This window comes from Molossus molossus, unplaced genomic scaffold, assembly GCF_014108415.1.
Source record: "Molossus molossus isolate mMolMol1 unplaced genomic scaffold, mMolMol1.p scaffold_m16_p_2, whole genome shotgun sequence".
Taxonomy (NCBI): domain Eukaryota; kingdom Metazoa; phylum Chordata; class Mammalia; order Chiroptera; family Molossidae; genus Molossus; species Molossus molossus.
Window position 1 is genome coordinate 36,317,966 of NW_023425355.1, and position 23,442 is coordinate 36,341,407.

Here is a 23,442-nt window from a genome sequence, read left to right on the forward strand (position 1 = left end):
GTAAAATATAGCCTCCTTGCTATAGTCACTCAATAAAGTTAGGAATTTCCTCAATGAACAATGGATTTAGAGAACAGTAAATCTTTAAAATGGCTACAAAGTCAATTTAAGTTATTTATAAATTAGTAACTTATGCTAAAATAATGATAATTGAATCTGGATAATCTTGGAAAGTGAGAGTGTTTATTTAAGGAACAAGATTTCACAAATTTTAATCTTTGTTGAAACAAAAAGTGTTGGAAAGTATAGATAACCTCTATGAAAACTTGTCCTTTCCAAGATACCACAGGGCACAGGCAGCTATAGAAGACCTACATCAATATCATTAAGGTTGTCTTCAGCAGTTAGGCTCAGACAATACCTTGAAACCAATTTTGGGGTATTCTTTATAGAATAAAATAAATCTGTTCCAGAAAAGCTGATTATGAATTAAATTCTTGGAAACAGAATTATATATTATAATGCATGGTTTGAGTAGTAATGATGATCATGTATGCGCATGTGCATGTGTATTAGGGGGCTCACAATTTAAAGATCTGAATAGAATCCTTTGGCAAGCTAAAGCATCATTTTGTCCTTTTAATAATCATTCTTTAATGTGTCTGTGCTGCAAATGTGAGTTTTTGTATGGCAAGTTTTCTAAAGCAGAGGGAGAAAGGGGATGGAGGGCAACACCTGCACTAAATAGGAAGCTTGTTAGGTGACTGTTGTGATCAGTCCCCAACTTGTTCTGCCTGATCAAGCACAGTGGGCAGAGATCCAATCACAAAAGCATTCCAGAAAGCAAGCAAAGCAAAAGTCTTCACTAAACTGACTACTGGGATGAAAACTGCTGGGGTCCATCCCTTCCCTTCACTGGGAGAGAAGCATATTTTACTACAGAGGAAAGGCACTTGAGACTATGGAAACATCACCTTCTGAAATTATTTCTTGAGAATGTCTCCAGATACACTGATAACAACATTGCACAATGTACACAGTAGATTTACTCAAAATCTTATTTTCACTTCTGACAGCCCCTACTTTTCCTTATTTCTTCCTTTGGTAAAGGGATCCTTTAAAAACCTTCAAATGTTGCAGGGTAGGCTGCCCCTGAGGTCAGGTCTTCCTCCAGCCTTATTATCTTGCTTTCCTAGATTTCCCAGAAGACACCTCAATGAGATGTTTAAAATGCTTTTTAAACCTTTGAAACAATATTCATACCCCTTATCAAGTTGTCACCACACACTTTTTGGGGAGAATTATATGAAGAAAATGAAGCACAGGGAAGGTGACTTGCCTGTCTCTACTAGTGGCAGAGAAAAAGAACACTCAAAGTTTCTGGCAATTTGTCCTGTGTGTAAAAACAAAACAAACCAACACAAAGACACTTTCCAGAGCCAAATACTCTCTTCTTTTAATCACTTGTTGTTTTGTATTATTTATGCTTTGTTCCCTCTAGACATTCATGGTAACAACTGAAATTTAACCTTCTTGGTAAATCACTTCAAACTAATATAAGGATGACTGATTTTAAAAAGTAACTTTCAAAGTTACTAATACAAATGCTAACAGTTTATTATTACTGTTTGATATTCTGTGTTCTTATTAAAATCCCTGCAATTAACAATGGGCATTTATAGAAAAACACTCATTTTAAAACTAGTTCTAGGGATTTCATCCAAAGTGTCCTGTTTGCATAAATCATTAAGTGTTAGGATATTTGAAAGCATCCTTATGCTACATATTCTTAAATGATAATTGGTTCTTTCTAGATAAAGAAATAATGATTAGATTAAAGCTTAAGTTTTTGCAAATATCACAAGATATTCCATACATAATCAAAACTGTATTCTATTTTCCATGCTAAATAGGCACCAGCTAATGAAATATTAACTCACTTTCCCCTAACACCTTAGACATAGCAGCGCATCAATTCATTAAGCAATAACCATTATCTTTAGGGAAATTAATTTTAAAATTACCGACCTCTTTGGGGAGAGTCGAACTTCTTGCCATCAGGTCTGGCCAAGTCCATTCTCAGGTACATGTAGTCGTCTTCAGAATCTTCTTGCTCAAGGGTTCTTGGTAACCAGCGGCGAGGTTGTGGTGGCGGCGAGGCAGCTGCAATGGCAGCCCTGCCAGCCCCGTTCTTACCTGGGGCAAGGTCTGTAGATGGGTTTGGGGCTCTAGGGTTCGAGCCACCCGCAACGACCTGGGTACCCCTTACTGCTTCAGCACCAGAAGCATTAGCAACAGGTTGGAACCAGCAGACCGAGTCAGAGTTAAATCCTGCAGCAGCCTCAAAGCCCACAGCGGCTGCACCCATGCCTGGGGCCGCAGAGAGGGGGGAGGCGGCGGCTAGAGCCCGGCCCACGGCTAAGGTTGGCGCAATGACCACAGCAGCGGCCGATCCTAAGGAGTCATAGAGGTCTATCTCCAGGCTGTCGGTTGGGAAAGCGGACACAGCGGCTCTGGCGGATGCAAAGAAACTTTGCGAATGGTTTTGAGGGCGCCTTTTCTCTAGCTCTTTTTCCTGCAGCAGCCTTGCTACAGGTGGTGGTTCGAAGCAGCGGCTGGGGGAAAGAGCAATGTCCATACAGCACTCAAAAAATGGGTCGACCACATAAATTTGACCTGTTTCAACATCATAGCGAATGGCATGGTCGGCAAAAGGCAAGGCTGGTGTCATTGCTGGGTTGAACATCATTTCAATGTACTCACACTCTTCCTCATTAGCATTGCTACCAGTAGCACCAGTAAGAAGAGGCAGAAGTGGCCACCTAGCACCGCCCAGAAAGAAGCGGCTGGCACCTGGAATAGCTCTTAAAAGGTTTGAGAGGACGTTTGCTGTATTTCGAAATGGTACTCTGAACTCAACATTCACGTAATGAGAAAAGGCTGGCTGTCTGGGGTTAGCAATTATGTCCCACGAATGTGGCAGTCCTTGAGTAAAGGGGGCTGGGGTATTGCTACTTCTTTTACTAAAGTCAATGTTGATGTAGTCACTAAAGCTGTCAGCCTTTCTCTGTTCACGTGTGAGTTTTTGTGGTTTTGGCTCAATTTTATTTCCTTTTGTAATAAAAGAAAGTCTGTTAGGTCTCTTAGCCTTGTCCTTTGGGAGCCCATCATCTGAAGGCTTTGAAGTTGAACCCCCATCCCCAGCCTTTGAGAATGACTGGAGGGCAGCTTCAAAACCCTCAACTGAAGGCTTTGAAATTGCATATTTTGGGCCCCAGGTTGAAGATGCTTCTTTGCCTAGGCCCTTCCCCAGTTTTCCAGATAACATTGGTACATACTCACTCTGGTCACTCTGTCCCAACCAGGAGTTCTGAAAAAGATTTGGCAGAGAGAAGTAGGAGCTCCAACTTTTGGAGGAGAATCCTCCCTGAGGATTATGGTTTTTTGGGGGAATTGCACCAGCTCCAGGAGCCATAAACATGTAATCACTGTCACTGTCATTGTCCTTAGAGTCATCCTCTTTATCAGGATCAGATGCTTTTGGAGGAATTGGGGCAGGTGGTGGGCTCACTCTAGGAAACATCATCATGTACCCTCTTGAATCTTCAAAAGGGGATCGAGAGTAGCACTTTATTGAAGCAGAAACATTTTGAGGAGCCATTGGCATATACTCACTGGAGTTTTCCAGAGGGGCAGCCACCCCTGGCCTCATAGGCACATATGGGTCATCCTCTTCATCATCAAAAGCTCTAGCTCTGTGGGGACCTCGAGCTCCACCTTCCAGGGTCTCTGCATCTTTGACTTCTTTGGCCTCTTTGTGTTCTATTGTGGCTGATCTGTCAGCACAAAAATAAAGTCGGAAACTTCCTCCAGACTTCCCTTTTCCACCAGTTGCTCCAGCTGGTGGGGGTGGAGGTGGAGGGGGTGGAGGTGGTGGCATTTGCTGTTGCTTGCTTTGAATTAATTTGCCAAAGTAGGATCTTTTCTTCAGAGATTTTGCCCGTTCACCATTGCCATCAGAGTCTATCCCACTTCCTGAGCCTTTGACCCCTCCAGAGTTCTTGCCACCACCTGAATTATGGCCACCTCCTGGTCCCTGGCCACTACCTGAGCCATGCCCACCACTGGCTCCCTGGCCACTGCCTGAACCATGCCTGCCTGTGAGAGCCTGGCAGTCTCCTGAGCACTTGTTTCCTCTTGCACCCTGGACCCCTGAGCCCTGGCCGCTTGAACCCTGACCACCACTGGAGTCCTGGCCACCTCTAGAGCCCTGCCCCCTGCCTGAGCACTGGTTTCTGCCTAAGCTTTGGCTACTGGAGCCTTTGCTACTTGAACCCTGGCCATTTCCTGAGCCCCAATTGTTCATGGGCATGTAGTCACCTGCATTTCTTTCTTGACCCTCTTGGCCTTGAGGATTGCTTTCTTCGCCAGAGTTGCCAGGACCGGAGCCAGATGCTTCAGAAAACAGGCAAGGCCTGTCGCTGGGGGCTTCTGCAGTCTGCAGGATACATACAGGGCTGGGTGCTAAGCGTTGAAAAAAGCTGGCTGGCACTGAAATCGCTCTCCTGGACCTGCGAGCTCTGGGCAGGTGCATTCTTCCTCGCCTGGAGTGGGTCATCGGCTCACTGGGTGTTACGTAGTGTTCAGTGAGGAGCATCTCATCTTCCCCATCACTGATGGCCCTGAAGTGGCAAAACTGCTCAAAGCGGGACCTTCTGAGCCAGCCGCCGGGCTCGAGAGGCAGCATGTCCAGGTGCTTCCTAGTGGACAGCAAGGTTAACAGGTGGGTCCCGATGCTGATGCTGTAGCTGCGGCAGCGGGCTCGGTATTCGTCTGCACACAAGGCTCTCATCTTCTCCAAAAAGAGCTCGTGCATGTTTTGGGCCACTACACAGTCATCGACCTGCATCCAGAGCTCCCCCGGACCGATGACGGTGGACCTGCCAACTTCCAAGAAGAAATACTGCTGGGAATGCCCGCAGCGACGGATGCTCAGGAGCTGGACGACCACACTGGCCACTTCGGTATTCAACCTCACAAACACAACCTCCTCATCGGTAAGACAGAGCCGGAACACGCCGCTCAGCTCTTTTCTATGCCCCAGCCCCCTGGGTTTGACTATTACCTGCCACACATCTTTATAGAAGGGTGGCTCCGCTGCCGCTGCAGCGGCCAGTGCGGCCCGCTCTCCAACCGGCTGCACGCAGGGCGTGCCGCAGCGGCGGCGTTTGCTTTCGAGGATGAGGCGGCTGAGCAGCAAGTACCAGCTCTCTTGCTCTAACTCGTTTTCGGCAACCATAGCGAAGTACTCGTCTTGGGTGAAAAGAGCGATGAGGTGTTGGTACCTTGCGTCGGCTCGCTGGCTCACCGAGAAACACTGGTACAGGGTGATCACGCGCCGCGGTGGGATCAGCACTGGGGCCGCGGCGCCAGAGGCGGCAGCCGCTGCAGCAGCTGCCGCGGCGCGGACGCTGTGGCGGAACTTCCTGGCATTTTCATAGTATTCAAGCCGAGCTGGGGCGTCGGCGGTCTCGAGTTTGAGCACGAAGTAACGTCTGTGCCCATGCTTCTGCTTCCGCAGATAGCCGTGTTTGCAGACTTCGTCGCCGACGGGGAGGTCCTCCTCATCGGACTCGGAGTGTGACCGGGAGCCAGTGGCTGTAGAGAGCCACATGGCTCCCGGACAAGAAGACCCGGTCCCAATGAGTGCGGTTGGAGTTCCCAAGGAAAGAAGCGGGATGGTCGCCACTGCAGCTAGAGCTGCCGCTGTAGTCGCTGCTGCTGCTCTCAGTCTCCTTGTCGCTGGGTCTTGAGCGAAGGAGCAACTCGCCATGGTGATGCTGGATGGTTTTAAGGTGAGCGGGGGGGGGGGGGGGGGGGGGGGGGGGACTCCGGGCTGGGAGGGTTGGGGGAAGAGCCCCCTCCCTCCTCTTCCCGCGCCCCCGCCCACTTCACTCCGAGCGCGCACAGCGGCGGGCAAAACAACACGTGATCTCAGCCTCACGCTGTGGCTATTTGGGCTCCTGCTACTAGCGCAGTGGAGGGGCAGGAACTGCAGCCGGTAGAGTTGTGCAAGGGAGGGGGATGCAGTCTTGAGAGGCAGGGCCACCTCCAACCCAGCCTAGAACCTCTAAGTGAATCTCCTGGCCTGTTGGTCAGCAGGAGACCAATTGGAGGAGGTGGGGTCCTCTTGCCACCCTGGTTCTAACCGGGAGTCCACTAAGGCACAGAAGGGCGGGAGAATGCCTTGAGAAAGCCTGGAAGAAAGGAGAAAAAAGTGGCTAGTGATCAGGTCCAGGTGGGGGCGCCACAGCCCAGGCTGTATTGGCTGGAGGGTGCTAGCAGTGACTGGAAAGAGGGAAGCGCAACTTTGTGGGGAAGCGCCAGGGAGGAGAACTGGTACTGTAGCAGGACGGTTTGTTTGTTTATTTGGGAAATGGGAGCCAGGTAAAACTGTTGCAAGATTCTCATTGGATGTGATGGGAGCCAATGGGAGTGTATGGGAGAAAAGCGGCCCAGAATTAATTAGTTTGGAGGGCAGAAAAGATACTCTGGGGCAAGGGGGCGTGGCTTTGTCTAGGAGTGGGCTCCCTGTCTAGTTGTTGCCCATTCAAGTAGTAAACAACACTCTCTCAAGTAGCTGTTAATGGTAGTGATAAAATCATGTAAATCCCTGAGCCACGATGACCCGGGTACCAGACCCAGCCAAGCGTCTCTTTTTAAACCTGTCCCTCACATAAATTCTCTATTCCTATTACAGTTTGGTCCACTCGCTCCCGCCGCTCATCATCTTGAGCTGGGCCTCTTGTGAGAAAGTGTAGGTATCCCCCTGGAAAAGTGTTAAGGACCATGGCTCTCAGACCTACAGCTCACCGCGCTACAGGCCCTCCTGAGCCCGCTCTAGCCCTGACAAAAGCCTGCGGCTCTAAGGCACAAGAATAACAAGGATGCCTTCAAAATGAACATCATCTTTAACCGCAGGGCACTTCTAGCCCAGGAAACACAGGTTGGCTAAAGAGGGTATTTCTGGCTAACTGATTAATGGTGCTAAAGAGGGTATTTCTGGCTAATTGATTAATGGTGACTGAAAACACAAATTTGGGGGGGGGGGGCTGCAAAGTATACAGCCATGTGGGGGTTAAAATCGGACTCGAGTCTTACGGAAAAACACCAGTGTTGAACTGCAGTGATATTTTCCCGTGGGAGATACTTTGAAAGCCGCCTTTAAGAAAATTTCAAAATAATGTTAATTTTCCCTTTCCTTGAATGAAACTGAGAAACTTTAGAGAAAGAAAAGCTCGTACCTAGAACAAAGGATCATATGAAATACATATCCTGCAATGTACTTTGCATCCCTCGCCTCAAGGGAAGAATTTTTCGGAATTTCAGTCTACAACTTGATACCACAAAAATAAAGATTACTGCCTCCCTCATTTCTGGAAAAAACACTGGAGTGTAAGTTCGACCTCCTGAAGTGTTTCTCAGTCTCTCAATCATGCCTCCTTTCTCTCTCCCTCTCTCTCCCTCCCTCCCTCCCGGTTTCCTCTCCCTCTCCTGTCCATTTGTCTCTCACTAAGATTTTAGGAAATGGGTCCATATTACATTAAAATGTCAAAGGAGCGGCCACAATTTCTAAGACCAAATTGGGCTAAGGGAAATGGGGGTAGACATATGATATTACTTTCTAAAGAATAAAATCTTGGTTCATCTTAAAGTATAAAATAATATATTTTATGTTATTTATAAAAGATAACAGTAAACTAGGCAATGCATGCGTGCATCATAAAAATAAACCCCATCTCTGCCCTGTTAAGAATTTGTTCTCTGTTAGAAACAGAATAAATATATTTCAATGAATGGCTCCTTTTTGAAGCTCCCATTCCGTGAAAAAAGAAACTGGTTTTTGGTAGTCCCCTAAGTATCAGAAACAATCATAACATTTCTTCTGCTGCCACAGGTTTATAAGGGCAGTATATTCACAGGTGCTAAAAGCAGCCATGGTTTCTGAAAGGAGCTAGAGATAGAATGAATGTGGATGCTGAGAAAACCCTGACTGGAAATGCTGCCTATATGTTTCAGCTGCCTAGTCACATATGTAGAAGATTCCTTATACTTATAACCAAAATGATACTGGATAAAGTAATTTGAGATTTTTATAATAAGCATGATATTTCACAAGTCTTTCCAAGCACAGGGTTTTGCTTTAAATAGAAATGTTTTGAAAACAATGCAGTACATTTGCAAGTGCTTTGAGTAAAAACATGACATTTTAAATGTATTTGAAAACATTAAACTGCATGTTAAATAAAATTTGGAAAATTCTGAAAATAATAGATTTTAAAATTATCATTATTTATAAATTTTCATATAGGGTGGTAGGCTTACAATGTATATAATGTGTCTTGTTTTTTTGTTTTGTTTTGTTTTGTTTTTTCATTTAACACAATGATAACATGTCCCCATATTATTACTGAGGAGCCTAAACATCATTTTAAATTCAGGAAAATATTCCAGACAGAAGTGTATTAATGCTCTTAATCATTCCTATGCTTTGAGGTATTTAGGTTGTTTTTTATTTTATATTATAAATAATGTTGTGCCCTGGCCGGTTTGGTTCAGTGGTTAAAGCACCTGTCCGTGGACTGGAGAGTCCTGGGTTCGGTTCCTGCTAAGGGCATGTACCTCGGTTGCAGTTAGTCCCCGGCCCTGGTTGGGGTTGTGTGGGTGGCAACCACTCCATGTGTCTCTCTCATCAATGTTTCTCTCTCTCTCTCTTCCTTCCTCTCTCTCTCCCGCTCTATCTGAAGATAAATGCAAAAACAATGTCCTCGGGTGAGGATAAAAATAACAATGTTGCAATGAACATCTTGTACATATAGCTTTTTTAATGCTTAGAATTATTCCTTTGGAGTGGAAATGAAAGAGTGGAATTATTGAATTAAAAGGTATGAACATTTGATGTATTATTTTTTTATCCTCACTCGAGGACATTTTTACATTCATCTTCAAATAGAGCGGGAGAGAGAGAGGAAGGAAGAGAGAGAAACATTGATGTGAGAGAGACACATCTAGTGGTTGCCACCCACACAACCCCAACCGGGGACGGGGATAAACTGCAACCCAGGTACCTGCCCTTAACGAGAACTGAACCCAGGACTCTCTGGTCCGTGGGTAGGCACTCTAAACACTGAGCCAAACCTGAGCCAATAATACAGTCAGGGCTGTATTATTATTTTCTAATTGTATCATTTTATCCTGTCACCACACTGATTGCCAGATTTGAGCATTCTTTTTTTTAATCACCAAAAAGGTGAATCAAATGGTACAGTATTTCACTGTTCTTTTAATTTGTATTTTTTTACTAGTGAGTTTAAAAAGACATTTATATATTTGCTGACCATAGATTATCTTGTGTCTTATGTTCTTTACCTTATCAATTAAAGTCTTAGTGTTTTTGCGTATGTATGACTTGTTTACATAATAAAAATATTACAACTTTGCCGTATTTGTTGCTAGTTTTCCCACAGTCTATTGATGAAAAAACTCACACTTAAAACTGACTCTCTTCTATTTTGAAAGGTATGTAAATTAGGAAAAATGAGGTTTATAGTACAGTTTAGAAGGGAGCTATTGACAACCACAAATGTCACTATGGTCACTTCCAACCTTCTCTTAATCCATCATATATCTAAGCTTATATGCTATTGTAAAAAGAGAAGTAACTTTGTTCTCACATCAACAAACTATAAGAGTGCATCTAAATCAATGTGTTAAAAACAGAAGTGTGAAAATAATTTTAAACAATTACAGTGAAAGTTTAACAATGCTGATCATTTGTACCATAGGTGTATTATTTTGCTGCAAAAAAAATGGAATTAGAGATATAGAGAGATATTTCATAGAAGAAATTTACTTTGTATCTCTACTAAAATAAAAAAGAACTGGGCAAATATTAGTATTGTAAACAGGGAAAATGTGTGGTTAGAATAATGTTATTTTCTTTACATAAGTTAACCAAAGTTCAGTTCTAAAATTTGTCCAACACTGAAGGTCTCTAGAAGAGATCATCATTACTAAATTGCACCAGATGCTACAGATTGTCTGACATATATTTAAATTTTAATTTTCCTGGACAACTTAATGATAGAGACTAGTTGTTTAGTTTAGGATAGGTTTCCTTGGGAAAAATAAGGTGGAGATGTGGTACAGCCATCTAGATGGTTTGGGCAAAAAGAAAAGACTGTATCTGGCCGGAACTCACCAGATGGATGCTTTAATGCTCTACTCTTCTTTGGTTATAGATTCTTGTCTCTCAATTATTTTGTTTTTATGTTTAGGACAAGTTACCCCAGAAAGCCAAAGTTCTTTTACATATCTAATAATTTCTGTAAAGTTTGGACTCTGAACTAAGAATCTCAAACACACATTTTAAAAACAACAGATTAAAAGTAATAAAACCTGCAATATTCCTTATTTGTTTGCCAGTTTAGCTGGGGAAGGGGGGAAGCAAGCATTTCAGCTGGTATTTTACACCTAGAAACTAAAGTAAATGGATAAATATAGTCACAGTAATTTTAAATCAGTTTCTATGTAATAAAGAAATATGCCTTTAAAGGGGTTGGTCTTTAAAAAGAGTTTCATATGAATCGTGATTTAAGAAAGTAGTTGTTTAATTGAATTGAGTGGTCAGTCGTAACAAAAACTCATCTTTTTTCCTCACATGCACGATCATCAATAGTCTAAACTCCAACTTACTAAAATCAAAATAGATAATAAAAGTTTGAATTTCTTTAGCTTAAAAATTAAAATGGATGTTATTCAAGAGAAGAAAGCCTAAGAGGACAAAGTAACCAGTATAAAAGCACTATTATTCTTTCTCAGTATATAAGTTGTCCTTTAAGTAATAATTTTATAGTTTTTGTGAGCTAACATCCAATTATGTTAATGAAAATGTGCTATGTTTGATATTCAAGAATGATGCTAGTGATAACAATTGCTTTCTCTGTGTTTGGACATAAATCAAATCATAGACAATGAATGATGTTTTATACACTATGCAGGAATAAGGGCAACCCTATGAGTTGTAGCTGCAGCCACAGCTTGCAGTTGATGGCATTGCATCTCCACTGCTTTCCTTCTGTGCTACTCAAAACCTCTGCTGGAGAAAACTACAGTCAAATGTCTGACTGCTGCACACAGAACAGGTCTGTTTGTTGTTTTTGTTTCCATGCAGTGCACAGCTAAATTAATTAGAGTGAATGCATGGTTTAATGAGGCTCCTAAAGCTTCCCTATTATCTTAGGAGTCAAGTGAGAATTAACTCAGTTAAAAATCAAGCATTTCCTCCCACCTCCAAAAGATAAAACTTTCATTTCGAAATGACTTTTAGTAAGTAAACTGAATATTGGAACAATGAAATCTAGCATATTTCATATAACTTTCCATGATTTTGCATCATATACATTTTCTATATTGATATAAATGAACAATAAAAATTTAGCTTTATGCTGTTCCTGGTTGGTATACAGCAGCCTTGTTTTTAGTGTCAAAAATATTATCTGTTCATTATTGCCTTAAAAAATGCGAACCTTTATTTTGTAAATTAAATAGGATCATTACATGGCTAAATTTTGTATTTCAAAGAAATTAGTATTAGAGACTTGCAGTTTCCTTTGGATGTTTAGAAAACCAGCTATCATATTTAAGATGTAATATGTATTATGCTTATCATTATTCTTTTTTTCTTGACTCCTCACATGGCCCTGCAATATCTGTCAGTTTGAACTCTGTCCTTCAATTTCTATAGTCACTGTCCTGGTCTGGCCCCTAATCAACTCTACTAGCATTATTGAAAGAGCCTTTTTAAAATTTATTTATACATTTTTTTATGCATGCTGTGCATGCCCTGCTGGATGTAATAGCCTTTTCAAAATTTTTTTTTCTTTATTGATTTTAGAGAGAGAGGAAGGGAGAGGGAGAGAGGCAGAAACATCCATGAGAGAGAACATTGATTGGCTGCCTCCTGCATGCTCCCCACTGGGGATTGGGCCCACTATTTGGGTATGTGCCTTGACTGGGAATTGAACCAATGACTTCTTGGTGTATGTGTTGATGCTCAACCACTAAGCCACACTAGCAAGGCTGAAATAGCCATTTAAATTGGCCTTACCCTTCTTTGGACTCCATAGTCAGTAGACTATTTGACCTTATAGTTCACTTGCATCATATCATTCTCTCCTCATGTTTGTATAAAGTGTTCCCCCTCTTTGTTTTTCTGCTCTGTCAGAACTAAACTCCTAATCCTAGCATATAAATTTCCCTCTTCCCAGTTGATACTACAACCAACACTCTTTCTCACTCCCTTGATGCACACAACCCATTTTTCCAAATTTACTCCTCATTCTATCACAATATATTCTCACTGCCTACACTTCCAGTTAGGTTGGTCTCTTTAGGGCACTCTGTATATGACTATTTCCACTGTTACTTAGGCCATTTTTCATGCTTGGGTGTCCTGTCTTCCCAGTCACCGATTAATGTCAATCATCTTCCTCAAGACAGAATCTCACTTACAACCACTGACTAATTTTCCTAATAATTGCATGTATGTAGAGCTAAGGATTTCATTGCTATTTATTGATAAGGTCATATCATTGTTAAATGACAGTCGTTGTTTTCTAACATTTTGTAAATAGCTAGTGCCCTGAAATTTCCACCCCCACCCTTGCCCCGACCCTGACCAAAATGCTCTTACTGGCCTAATTGTCCTGGCTACTTTAGTCCATCCTTCAGGACCGCCCACCCACTATGAGGTTAACTATAGGCAACCTACTCTACAACTTTGACTGGCACACATTTTGGTTTTTTTTTTTGCAAAGATATTTTTTTGTTCTATTTTTTTCCTTTCTATTAAATTATTATGGTGACACTGGCTAACAAAATTATACAGATTTCAGGTGTACAATTCTACAACACATCATCTGTACGTACACTGTATTGTGTGTTCAGCACCCCAAGTGAAGTCTCTTTTTATCTCCATTTATCCACCTTATACCTTCTTCCATCTCCTCACCTCAATCACCATACTGTTGTTTATGTCCACGAGTTTACATTCTAACTGGTAGGCTTGTACAACACAGGTTGTGTTAAAAGTACTATTTCTGGAGACAACTCATCCATGAGTTGGGAACACTGTTCTAGATTGCAAACATTTTGTGGACCAGAACTGGGATCTGTGTCATACTCATCTTTATATCCTTAATACTTAGTATAGTGCCTGAAAATCACCAATATATGTTTGCTTGAATGAAGAAAGGAAGGAAGTGAAAGGAAAAGAAGGGAAGTGAGTGGAAGGGAAAGGGGAAAGTAGGGAAAGAGGAGAAAAGAAATGTCCAAGACAGGTTTAAATGGAGACTATAGACTACTTCATCCTCCATATTACATGTAAAGGTGCCCAAGCTCTCCATGGCCGATGGCAAGACACGGTGACTTCTGCCTGATACCTCTTTCTCTTCAAAGGAAGCAGGCCCATTTTATTCTCTCCCTCATCATAGCTGTGCTAACCTTTTCCAATACATATCCATTTCCCATTTTGTGGTGGTTGTCAGAAACCTCAGGAAATGTCTGTACCTTATTTCTCCCCTACCTTTTTTTAGTTCCATTTGGGAACAAAGACACATTTCAACCCTGATCATTTAGAGTGATAAATGTAAAATTAATACTAGCTATAAACATAGAGTAATAGTAATAATAAACCTTTATCAAGGAAGAACAAATGACTTCTTGACACCATTTTGTTCCCCCTCACTAGGATGCAAGCTTCATGTGTCCCAATGTGTTCTTCAGTGCCTGATATGTAATAGAGATCCTCAATACATACTTGCTGAATGAGTGAATTAAAATGAAAAAATATATATTTCAAAGTTAAATTAGAAATACCTCATAGATCGCAAATACTCTTGATAGGGATCCCTTTCAGAATCTTCACAGACATTTATATTTACCTGCTTTAATTAAACAGGTTCTTTCTCAAGCATTAACATTCAAAATATGTCCAGATATATTTTTAAACTTATTTCATAATAATTTTTTTATTTTTGACTAATTGTTAGTATTACAACACTTTTGCTTTCTATACTTTAGCAAATATACAGACAGAATTTTTATATATTGTGAATTAAATGAGTTTCTTGCGTCAAATCTTTAAATTCAGTTAACATTTATTCACAATGTTTTGTTGGTAATATGTGTTCTAAGTTTAAAACAACTGCCTTACAAATTACTTTTGAAATTTAACCATTTTTAGTTTCATGACTATCTGTATTCAGTCTGTACTTTATTATCAGGCAATTGTTTATGGATTTTAAGTACTTTTCAGTTGCCTTATTAGCACATACTTTATCTTCCTCATTGTTTTGTAAGCCCCCCTGAAAGCAGGGATTGTTTTTCTACTTTTGTTCCCCCCTTCATGGTGCCTAATACTGCACTGAAGTCAGTAACTCCTTGTTGAATGAAGGATTTTACCAAAATGCAAAGTACTACATAAGGTGATGAGCCCTGAAGAAAATATATTATTTTTTTTAAACGATGAAACACCATTTAATCCCCTTCTTCAGTAAGTAGGGCCACTGCATTGAAAGTCATGTTAGAGACTGTATTTTGTTTAAATTTGTTAAACATTACTCTCTTGTCAAACTTTTTTAGAGGTTTATGAAAAACTGCAACAATACAGGACAATGAATTCTAAGTACGAAAACATCAGCAGCATAATAAGCTTAAAATGTTTCATTCTTCATTAATTATATGTTCCCTTTTCCCCTAAAATACAAAGTTGGAGGTATTATGAACTATTATGTAAACAAATTAATTTGGGTTCAGGAGTTAGGAAGTGTGATGTTTGTACTTATTTACTTCAAGACCCTTTCCAAAGTTGGGACTAAAAAATCAATAGAGAAATAAGGAGGGAAAACTTTCATATTTGGTCAAGGAACAACAAGTAAATTTAGACTCTGTCTCACAGTACGTTGCTCCTTTCCGTCTGTGACAATGCGTTAAAAATACCTGGGATCTTATTTCTGAATCAAAGTGATGATTATATGGACATTCAGTATGTAGTTATTATTTGAAGTGCACATTGTTTTTAATATACTCTTCTGTATGTATATATTTTACAATCAAAGAAAAGGTACCTTAAAGAAAAATCTAGTCCAAAAGGGGAAACTTCAGTATTCACATTGATTCAAAATCTGGAACCAAATATAGCTCTGGCCGGTTTGGCTCAGCGATTAGAGCGTCGGCCTGAGGTTCAGTGAGGCCCAGGTTCGGTTCCCGCTAAGGGCTCGTACCTTGGTTGCAGTTTGTCCCCAGCCCCGGTTGGGTTGTTTGGGTAGCAACCACTGGATGTGTCCCTTTCACGTTGATGTTTCTCTCTCTCCCTTCCTCTCTCTCCCTCCCACTCTATCTGAACAAAAAATAAAATATGTCCTGGGGTGAGGATAAAAAAAAAAAGAAAAGAAAAAAAATCTGAGACCAAATATAAAATAGTTCTTCCTGTTGTTTATTAGCATTCAGAAAGGAATAGTGTTAACATTTGAATGGAATGTTTAAGAAATAGTTACATTTGCAAGTGAAAAGAGGGAAAATTAAATTGGTGCTTTCAGAATTAAAAAAACAAACAAACAAAAACGTTTTGCCTACTGAAAAAGATTTCTTTAAAGATTGCTTCAAGGTCCACCTGAAGACTTTTCTCACATGGTTCAGCACTCCTCTGGAATCTTTGAGGTGTTATAGAATCAAAGCTCAGAGCACTCTCAAAAGTGAAACATGTAAATTGAGAAATCCAATTCACAGTACCTAATCGTTCAAGATGATAAATATCAGAGAAGACTTACTTTTCTCTTAGTTTATTTGTTTTCTTTGATTTTACCCTCTTTGCGTATGTGTGTAAAATATAATTGTGGCTTGTAATGTAATTTTTTTCTCATCAACAGGATTGTGCATTTTTTTATTTCAGGGATAATCTATTATCTTCCATGTTCTCTGTATGGCCTGTCTCTGTGTTAGTTACTTAATACTTTGGCTTGATTTGCAAATGCATACATGTCACATTCTGATAGCTTGTAACTCCTTTGTCTCATCCATTTTATACCCAATACAATGTGCTGGAGGATATAAGGATCACATTCTTTTATGTTGTAATGCATATAATCTAGAGGCACTTATAACCAATAATTGTAAGTTTTCAGGTATTTGTACAATTAAAGAGATTGAAAGATAAATGTGAAAACACCGTGTGATCTGGAATTTTTTTAAACTGTTGTTAATTCTACAAATCAATTTTGGAAATTTTCAGACACCTGGGTTAAGTTGACTTTTTGGTGTCATTATTCAGCTTTGACCAAATATTAATATTTAATGATGACAGTACATGTGTGATTTATATTTATTTTAAGAATTTAAGTACTCACACATAGCAGACTATGTACTCAAAGTCAAATTTCTTTTTTAATTCATTAGGTCTCCTCACTAATAAACCTTCCATTAAGAATTGTTATGCTATAATAGAACCAGTATTTGATAGTAAGCCAAATATTGATTTTTAGTAATAATAAAGGTGTGGAAAGAATACTATTATCAGTAAAAGTGAGGTGTCCACCAGTGAAAGTGGGGGACCCCTTTCCACACTGGGTGCTGGAAGCCGGGTCCTTACGATATCGCGAGAAAAAGAATTTTCTAAGACTCGCATGGGAAAATGAGTGATTTTTATTTAAATTTTTAAATTTAAATTTTTTTTTTATCCTCATCAGAGGACATTTTTTGTATTTATCTTCAGAAACTGCGGGAGGGAAAGAGGGAGGAAGAGAGAGAGAGACATCGATGTGAGAGAGACACATTGAGTGGTTGCCACCCACATGACCCCAGCCGGGGCCGGGGACAAACTGCAACTGAGGTACGAGCCCTTAGCGAGAACCGAACCAGGGACTCTCTGGTCCGCGGGCAGAGGCTCTAACCTCTGAACCAAACTGGCCAGGGCAGGTGAATGATTTTTATTTGCATGGGATTATATATCTGGGTTTACAAAGCCCCACTTCCCTTCAGTCAGTCCTGGAAGAGGTGCAGCTGGGGATTCAGCAGAGCTAGAAGTACAACCAGTGTCCAAAATTTTTGTTCCATGGTGCAGTTGGGTCTAGTGTAACATCAGGCTAGTTACAGTTCATCAATCCATTGTGTGGGGTTCACATGGCCATGAGCCATGTGGATGAATGAATGCAGGGGAGTACACCCCCTGCAACAAGAGAGCCAGGAGCCCAGCCACAAGAGAGCAATAGAGGGAACTCCTTTGGTTAGGAGCTTATGTATCTCAAATCTTTCCATGCTTGTAGTGGCCACACCTACACTGGCCAATGCCCTGTTTCCAGGTGTGACTGACAGGCAAGTGTCTTTCCTATTTCACCCAGAATTTACTAGGCATGTGTCTAAATTGCAGCTTTCTGGCAAAGCTGCACAAATGGTATGCCTAAAAAAATTGCCCTTCCCTTTGCTCCTTTTCTTTTCATTAATAACGAGGTTATTTACAACAGTATCAATACCATACTGGAACTTAGGTGAGATAGGTTTTAGTCTCATTTCTGAAACTTACTTTCCATGTGGTTACTTAATCCTATTTATCTTTGTCTACTCTTTTGAAAAGAGGCTAGGGGGAAGTGATTTCTGATGTCTCTGAGACAAGGAGAAAGAGGACAGACATATATATTCCAATTTCTGTACATTTAGTTTGTTCCTTATTTTGAACCATCCACAGAGATAAAGCTTTACTGTACCCTCAGAGTAAGACTCTTAATAATAGAGCATCAACTTAAATTAGTAAACTTGAATTGTTTTTATCCTTTTTCCCTTTCATTTATTTAAAAATATCTATTACAAATCAGATGTGTTCCAGATAGTGTTTTAGATGTCTGCTTTCATGAAGTTTACATTCTAATAGGGGGCAGCCAAATAAATGCACAAGAAGATATGATGTAGTGAAAAGTGCCATTTTAAAAATGGAATTGGGTGATATAGAGAACATAACTGTGTTGGGTGATCAGAGGAAGTCTCTCTCATAGGAGAGGACATTTGTTCTGACATGCAAGTGTCAAAAAGGATCTAACCATGCAAAGACCAAAAGAAGAATTACAGAAAGATGAACAGAACTACAATACACAAAAGCAGGTGTGAGCCCTGGCTGGTTTGGTTCAGCGGTTAGAGTGCCAGCCTACTGGCCCGAGAGTCCCAGGGTCAGTTCCCGTAAGGGCATGTACCTTGGTTACAGTTTGTCCCCGGCCTGGCTGGGGTCGTGTGGATGCAATCACTCGATGTGTCTTTCTCACGTTGATGTTTCTCTCTCTCTCCTTCCTGCTCTATCTGAAGATAAATGCAAAAATGTCCTCGGGTGAAGATAAAAAAAAATCAGGTGTGAGCTTGGAGTGTTGAGAGAGAGAAACAAGTCACTGTACTGGGACAGTGGCATCAGAGAGGTAGGGTGAACATCAGGTCGGGTTTGTATGTCAGGGTAAAGAGTCTGGAGTTTATTCTAGATGCAATGGACAGCCATTGAAGAGGTTTCAGCTGGAGAATGACATGATTTATGTTTTAAAAAGGACACTATGGATGTCACTTGGATTGGTGGTTGCCAAAAGTGGAAGCTGAGAGAACACCTAGGAGAGAATTTTAGTGATCTAGATAAAGGTGCCTTAAACAATGGTGACCATTGTAGAGGTAAACATAAATGGACACATTTTGGATATACAGGTATTTGGGAAGTAAAGTCTTCAGAAGTTTCAGAGGGATTGGATTTAGGGTATGAGGGACATGGATGAATCAAATATAATTCCTGGGTGTTTGGCATGAACAGGTTTAGTAGACATATTAACTTAATATTTTTACAGAAAATAGAACCAATTGAACATTAAACTCTGAAGGACTTCATTTCTTTTTCCATCATTTAGTGTAGGCTCATGATTTTGTATAACTGTAATCAGTGAAGCAGAATGCTTGAGCAGTTTGATCTTATTCTTAACATTATTTCACACACATAAGTCTATATATCAACATAATCTGTAATCCTTATCTTTTTTATCATGACTATATCATTCTTCATTCCTCTGGTATCATTCTTATTACCCCAACTACAAATCTGTGTTAAGAAACAAAAAACTCTGTCATTTTAATTTTCAGCTAATTTCACACTACTTCCCCAGGCCTAGTTTTTATCTTTATCAAATATTTATTAAATACATTTACCTACTAGGTACTGACCACATCATTTTATTATTTTTTTTTAATGTTGTGCAATTTTAGAGGTAATGTTGGAGGAGGTTAGATGCATGAAGCACTAAAAGCATTAAAACACTTTTGTCCAATTGAATTTCAAATATGATATTAAGCCACTTTATGATTAATGCCATCATACATAATATGAATTAACAAATGGTTTGTAGATATCTTTATGTTCGGTTTGAACAAACCAGTATTCATATGAAGATGGTTCATAGCTTTATAATAATCCTTTTATTCAGATTATGGTGATGTTATCCTGGTACCTTTGTTTGGAAACATTCAGTCTTTGATAGTTACCCAAATCAAACTTATGCACCTTCTGCTGCTGTTATTTCTCAGCTGAACATAGAATGCTACATTGTTTAAATTTTGTTTTTTGTTTTTAATTCAGGATGTCCTTGAAATGCTTCATTTATTCTCCTTGCTCATTTCCTCTCTGAAGGTCTCTATGTCTGCTTATATCCATCCTTCCCATTTAATTTGCCAAGATCTACCTTGCCATTTAAAATTAAGTGGAATACATAGAAGACACTAATGAAAAAATCCAGAAAGCTATTGGGCTTTCCATAGTAGCCTATAATTGATAGTCACGGAAAAGATGAGATGCCAAATTCCAATGTTTCTGTTTAATCTGTAACTATACATAAGTTGTAGAGTCTTGGCGGAGTTATATTTATGTTCTTGTTATTTGGGTACTGCATTTGGGTACAGGATTTATAAATGTAATGTCTCTACACTAAAGACAGGAGTCCATTATACCCATTTTCTCCTCTCCAGGGGCGGTTTTATTTAACCTTTATATCATTATATTTTTATACTTATCTCATTATTTCTGAACTAAATATTTTATTGTCATGTTTTGACTTTTCAGTTTTAGACATGTTAATATTTTACTATGGCATATGAGGACTTTGATCTTTTTTCAAAATACTTACACCATACATATACACTCTTCCCATATTTTCATTTTCTTAATATAAGTATACTGTATTTACAGTGCTTTGCCTGTGTAAATGAAAATTACATGTGAGTTAATGACTATACTATGATACTTTCAATGCCCTCTACAACTTTGCATTTTCTTTGGAATTAATGATAATTTTTTATTAAATTATTTGGGTTATTATCACTAATTCACCCATTTATTCTCCACTTATTTTCTAAACATTTAATTAATGTATTTATTTTATTGAATTTTTTTGTGGTAGAAGGAGGATAAATAGTAATGGAAGGAGACTTGACTTGGGGTGGTAAACATACAATACAACATACAGATGATGTATTGTAGAATTGTACACCTGAAACCTATATAATTTTACTAACCAATGTTACTCCACTTACTTTTAAAATATGCTTTCAATTCATTTAGATACAAGAATTCCTTGTATTTTCTTCCATGACCTATGAGCCATATATTTTACTCTTTGTTATTTTTGAGTTTTCCATTTCTGTTTTCATATTTTTTTTTTATTTTCCAAGAGCTGTTTTACATTCTCACAGGTTCCTTTAAAATAGCATTTATTTATTTTTCATATTTGCAATATCTTCTGTAATATCACTGGGGATATAATTATAGTTATAATCCTTCTCACTGCATGTGACAAAGAAAATTGATTGCATCTTGATACCTTGAAAATATGGAAATGTTTAAGTAGCAGGTGACAATGGCAGATTTTTCAGACAAGGAACCTGTTGGACTTTTGTTAAAGGTAAAGCAGTCACCTAGGACATTTTGGAAGTCAGACCACATGCTTCTGACTGAGCCTGAAGTGTTACAGAAATGGTTTTTAAAATTCAGGATATCTTTAGTTTTGTGGTTTTTTTAGCTACTAAGTTATCTTAACAATGCAGTCCACAGGTAGCCAAAGGAAAGCCTGTGGTATACAATCTAATTTTATTAAAATTTCTATAATTTGTAGAACTTTCAGAGTTGAAAAAACAACCACTTTTAATATTACAAAATAAAGTTATGGTAATCAATAAGACAATATTAGCAGGGTAGAACATTTTTTGTCCCAAGTACTTTTCAGGAATCTCCACTTAAAAGTTCTCTTCCTGACAATGGGATTCAGAAATAATTGAAGTAAGGGAATTCCCTTCCCACTTAAAATAATTTTTAGATGATGTCCAGGTGTCCACCACTGAATTGAACTGGAAAGGGTCAGCGAAAGCACAGAGGCCAATAAATTAAAACAAAAACAAAAACAGATACAGGATTAACAACTTAACCAGGAAAACACATTTATATTGCTTACTCTCTCATAGGACTGACCAGAAGTAATGATACTTGAAGCCTATATATTGTTGTTATTTGTTTTCCAGCTTTATTGAGATATATTTGACTTATTTAACAATGCATAAGTTGTACAATGTGTTGATGTGATACACTGATGAAATAAAGACCTAAAGAAATGGACAACTATGCCATGTTCATGAATTGGAAGACTCAACATTCTCAATATGTCAGTGCTCCCTATAATGATCCTTAGATCAAATGCAATCCCAACCAAAATCTTAGCAAGATTTTTTTGTATTTATCAAGGCAATTCTAGAATTTATATGGAAGGCAAAATTTAGACTAGCCCAAAACAAACAAACAAACAAAAAAACTAAAAAGAATAAAGTTGGAGTACACACACATCATGGATTCAGAATTTACTGTAAAGTTACAGAAATCAAGGCAATGTGATATTTCTGAAAGGACAGACATATGGATTAGTGGAACAACAGACAGAATCCAGAAGCAAAGGTGTAAAGGAGAAAGAATAGTCTTCGCTTTGCAAATTTTATTCCTAAAAGTGTTTTAAAGGCTAAACCACGTTACCTAGGCAGTTGAAAAACATCATAAGAACTATGTAAATGATTAGAAACTAAGAAAATCTGAAATAAAAAATCTTAAAACACGTTTTTGTAAATAAATACATATTGCAGAAACACAAATAAAGTATGTCACAATGTTTTCTGCCTCCTGCCAAGCAGGATATACAGCTAATGAATATGAAAACAGTATTCAGCATATTAAGATATAGTAAGATATTATACGATTGAACAGATATGAACACCTAAAAGAAGAAAACACTAAAGCTTAGATATAACATTACAGGATCATATTCAAGATTTAAAATGATTAGATGTTTTAATAAAGAAAATATTTAGGGGTAATTCAATTTCCTCACTCAGACTATAAGATGAAACTCTCTTCTATCTCTAAATTAGTGGTTATCTGAATACTAAATATTTAACATTTTTTAAATCTGATAAGTAATAGTTTCATTGACCACCCTTTCGAATGAGTAATCTTTTCAACAAATAATAGTGGAAAAATTGGACATTCATATGCAAAAAGGGAACCTTGTCCCTTGGCCCATGCCTTGGATTTTATACAAAAATTAGGTCAAAGTGAACCATAGAGCTGAATGTAAAACTGAAAACTATAAGATTTCCAGAAGAAAACACAGAAGAAAAATTTCTGTTAATCTGCCATTAAATTTTCTTAAATGACACTAAACACAAAATCCTTAAGAGGAAACTATGATAAATTTGACTTCATCAAAATTTAATATTCTGCTTTGTCAAAGAAACTAAGAGAATGAAAAGAAAAGACAAACACTGGGAGAAAATATTTGCAAAGCTTATACCTGATCGAACAGCCATACATAAAATATGTAAAGAATTCTTAAAACTCGTTGAAAAGAAAACAACAAAAATACAAAAGGAGTACAAATTTTGGACAGACACATCACCAACGAAGATACACAAATGGTAAATGAACACACACCAAAAATGGTCAGCAATGGTCAGCACTGGTAATTAGTAAAATGCAATTTTCAATCACAATGGGATACCACTAGACGCTTAGACTGGCTAAAATAAAAATAAAAAAATTACTTGCACACAATGTGCTACTGAAGATGAGGAGCAACTGGAACTCCCATGCATTGCTGGTGAAATAAAAAATGACCAAAGCCACTTTGAAAACAGCTTTTCAGTTTCTTATACATTTACACATATACTTACCATTCAACCCATCAATCACCATTCCTAAGTGTTTCAGCACAAGAGTGAAAACTTATGTTCCAGTGTAAATTCTGCTGCGTATGATGTTCGAAATTATGTTGCCTACATTTTCTTCTGGGATTTTATGAATTCGTGGGTCACATTTAAGTGTTTTATCCATTTTGAGTT

At 38.9% G+C, this 23,442-nt stretch overlaps 1 protein-coding gene across 1 annotated transcript; it reads right to left on the reverse strand.

Annotated features, from left to right (window-relative positions):
- Positions 1-1,960: 1,960 nt before the first annotated feature.
- On the reverse strand, positions 1,961-5,773 carry IRS4 (insulin receptor substrate 4). The gene has a single exon (XM_036271805.1). The coding sequence runs from the start codon at positions 5,771-5,773 to the stop codon at positions 1,961-1,963; it is 3,813 nt and encodes a 1,270-aa protein (XP_036127698.1).
- Positions 5,774-23,442: the final 17,669 nt, after the last annotated feature.

What these genes read in the sequence shown, in the direction of transcription:
- IRS4 (XM_036271805.1), bottom strand. Translation starts at nt 5,773, where the DNA reads ATGGCGAGTTGCTCCTTCGCTCAAGACCCAGCGACAAGGAGACTGAGA.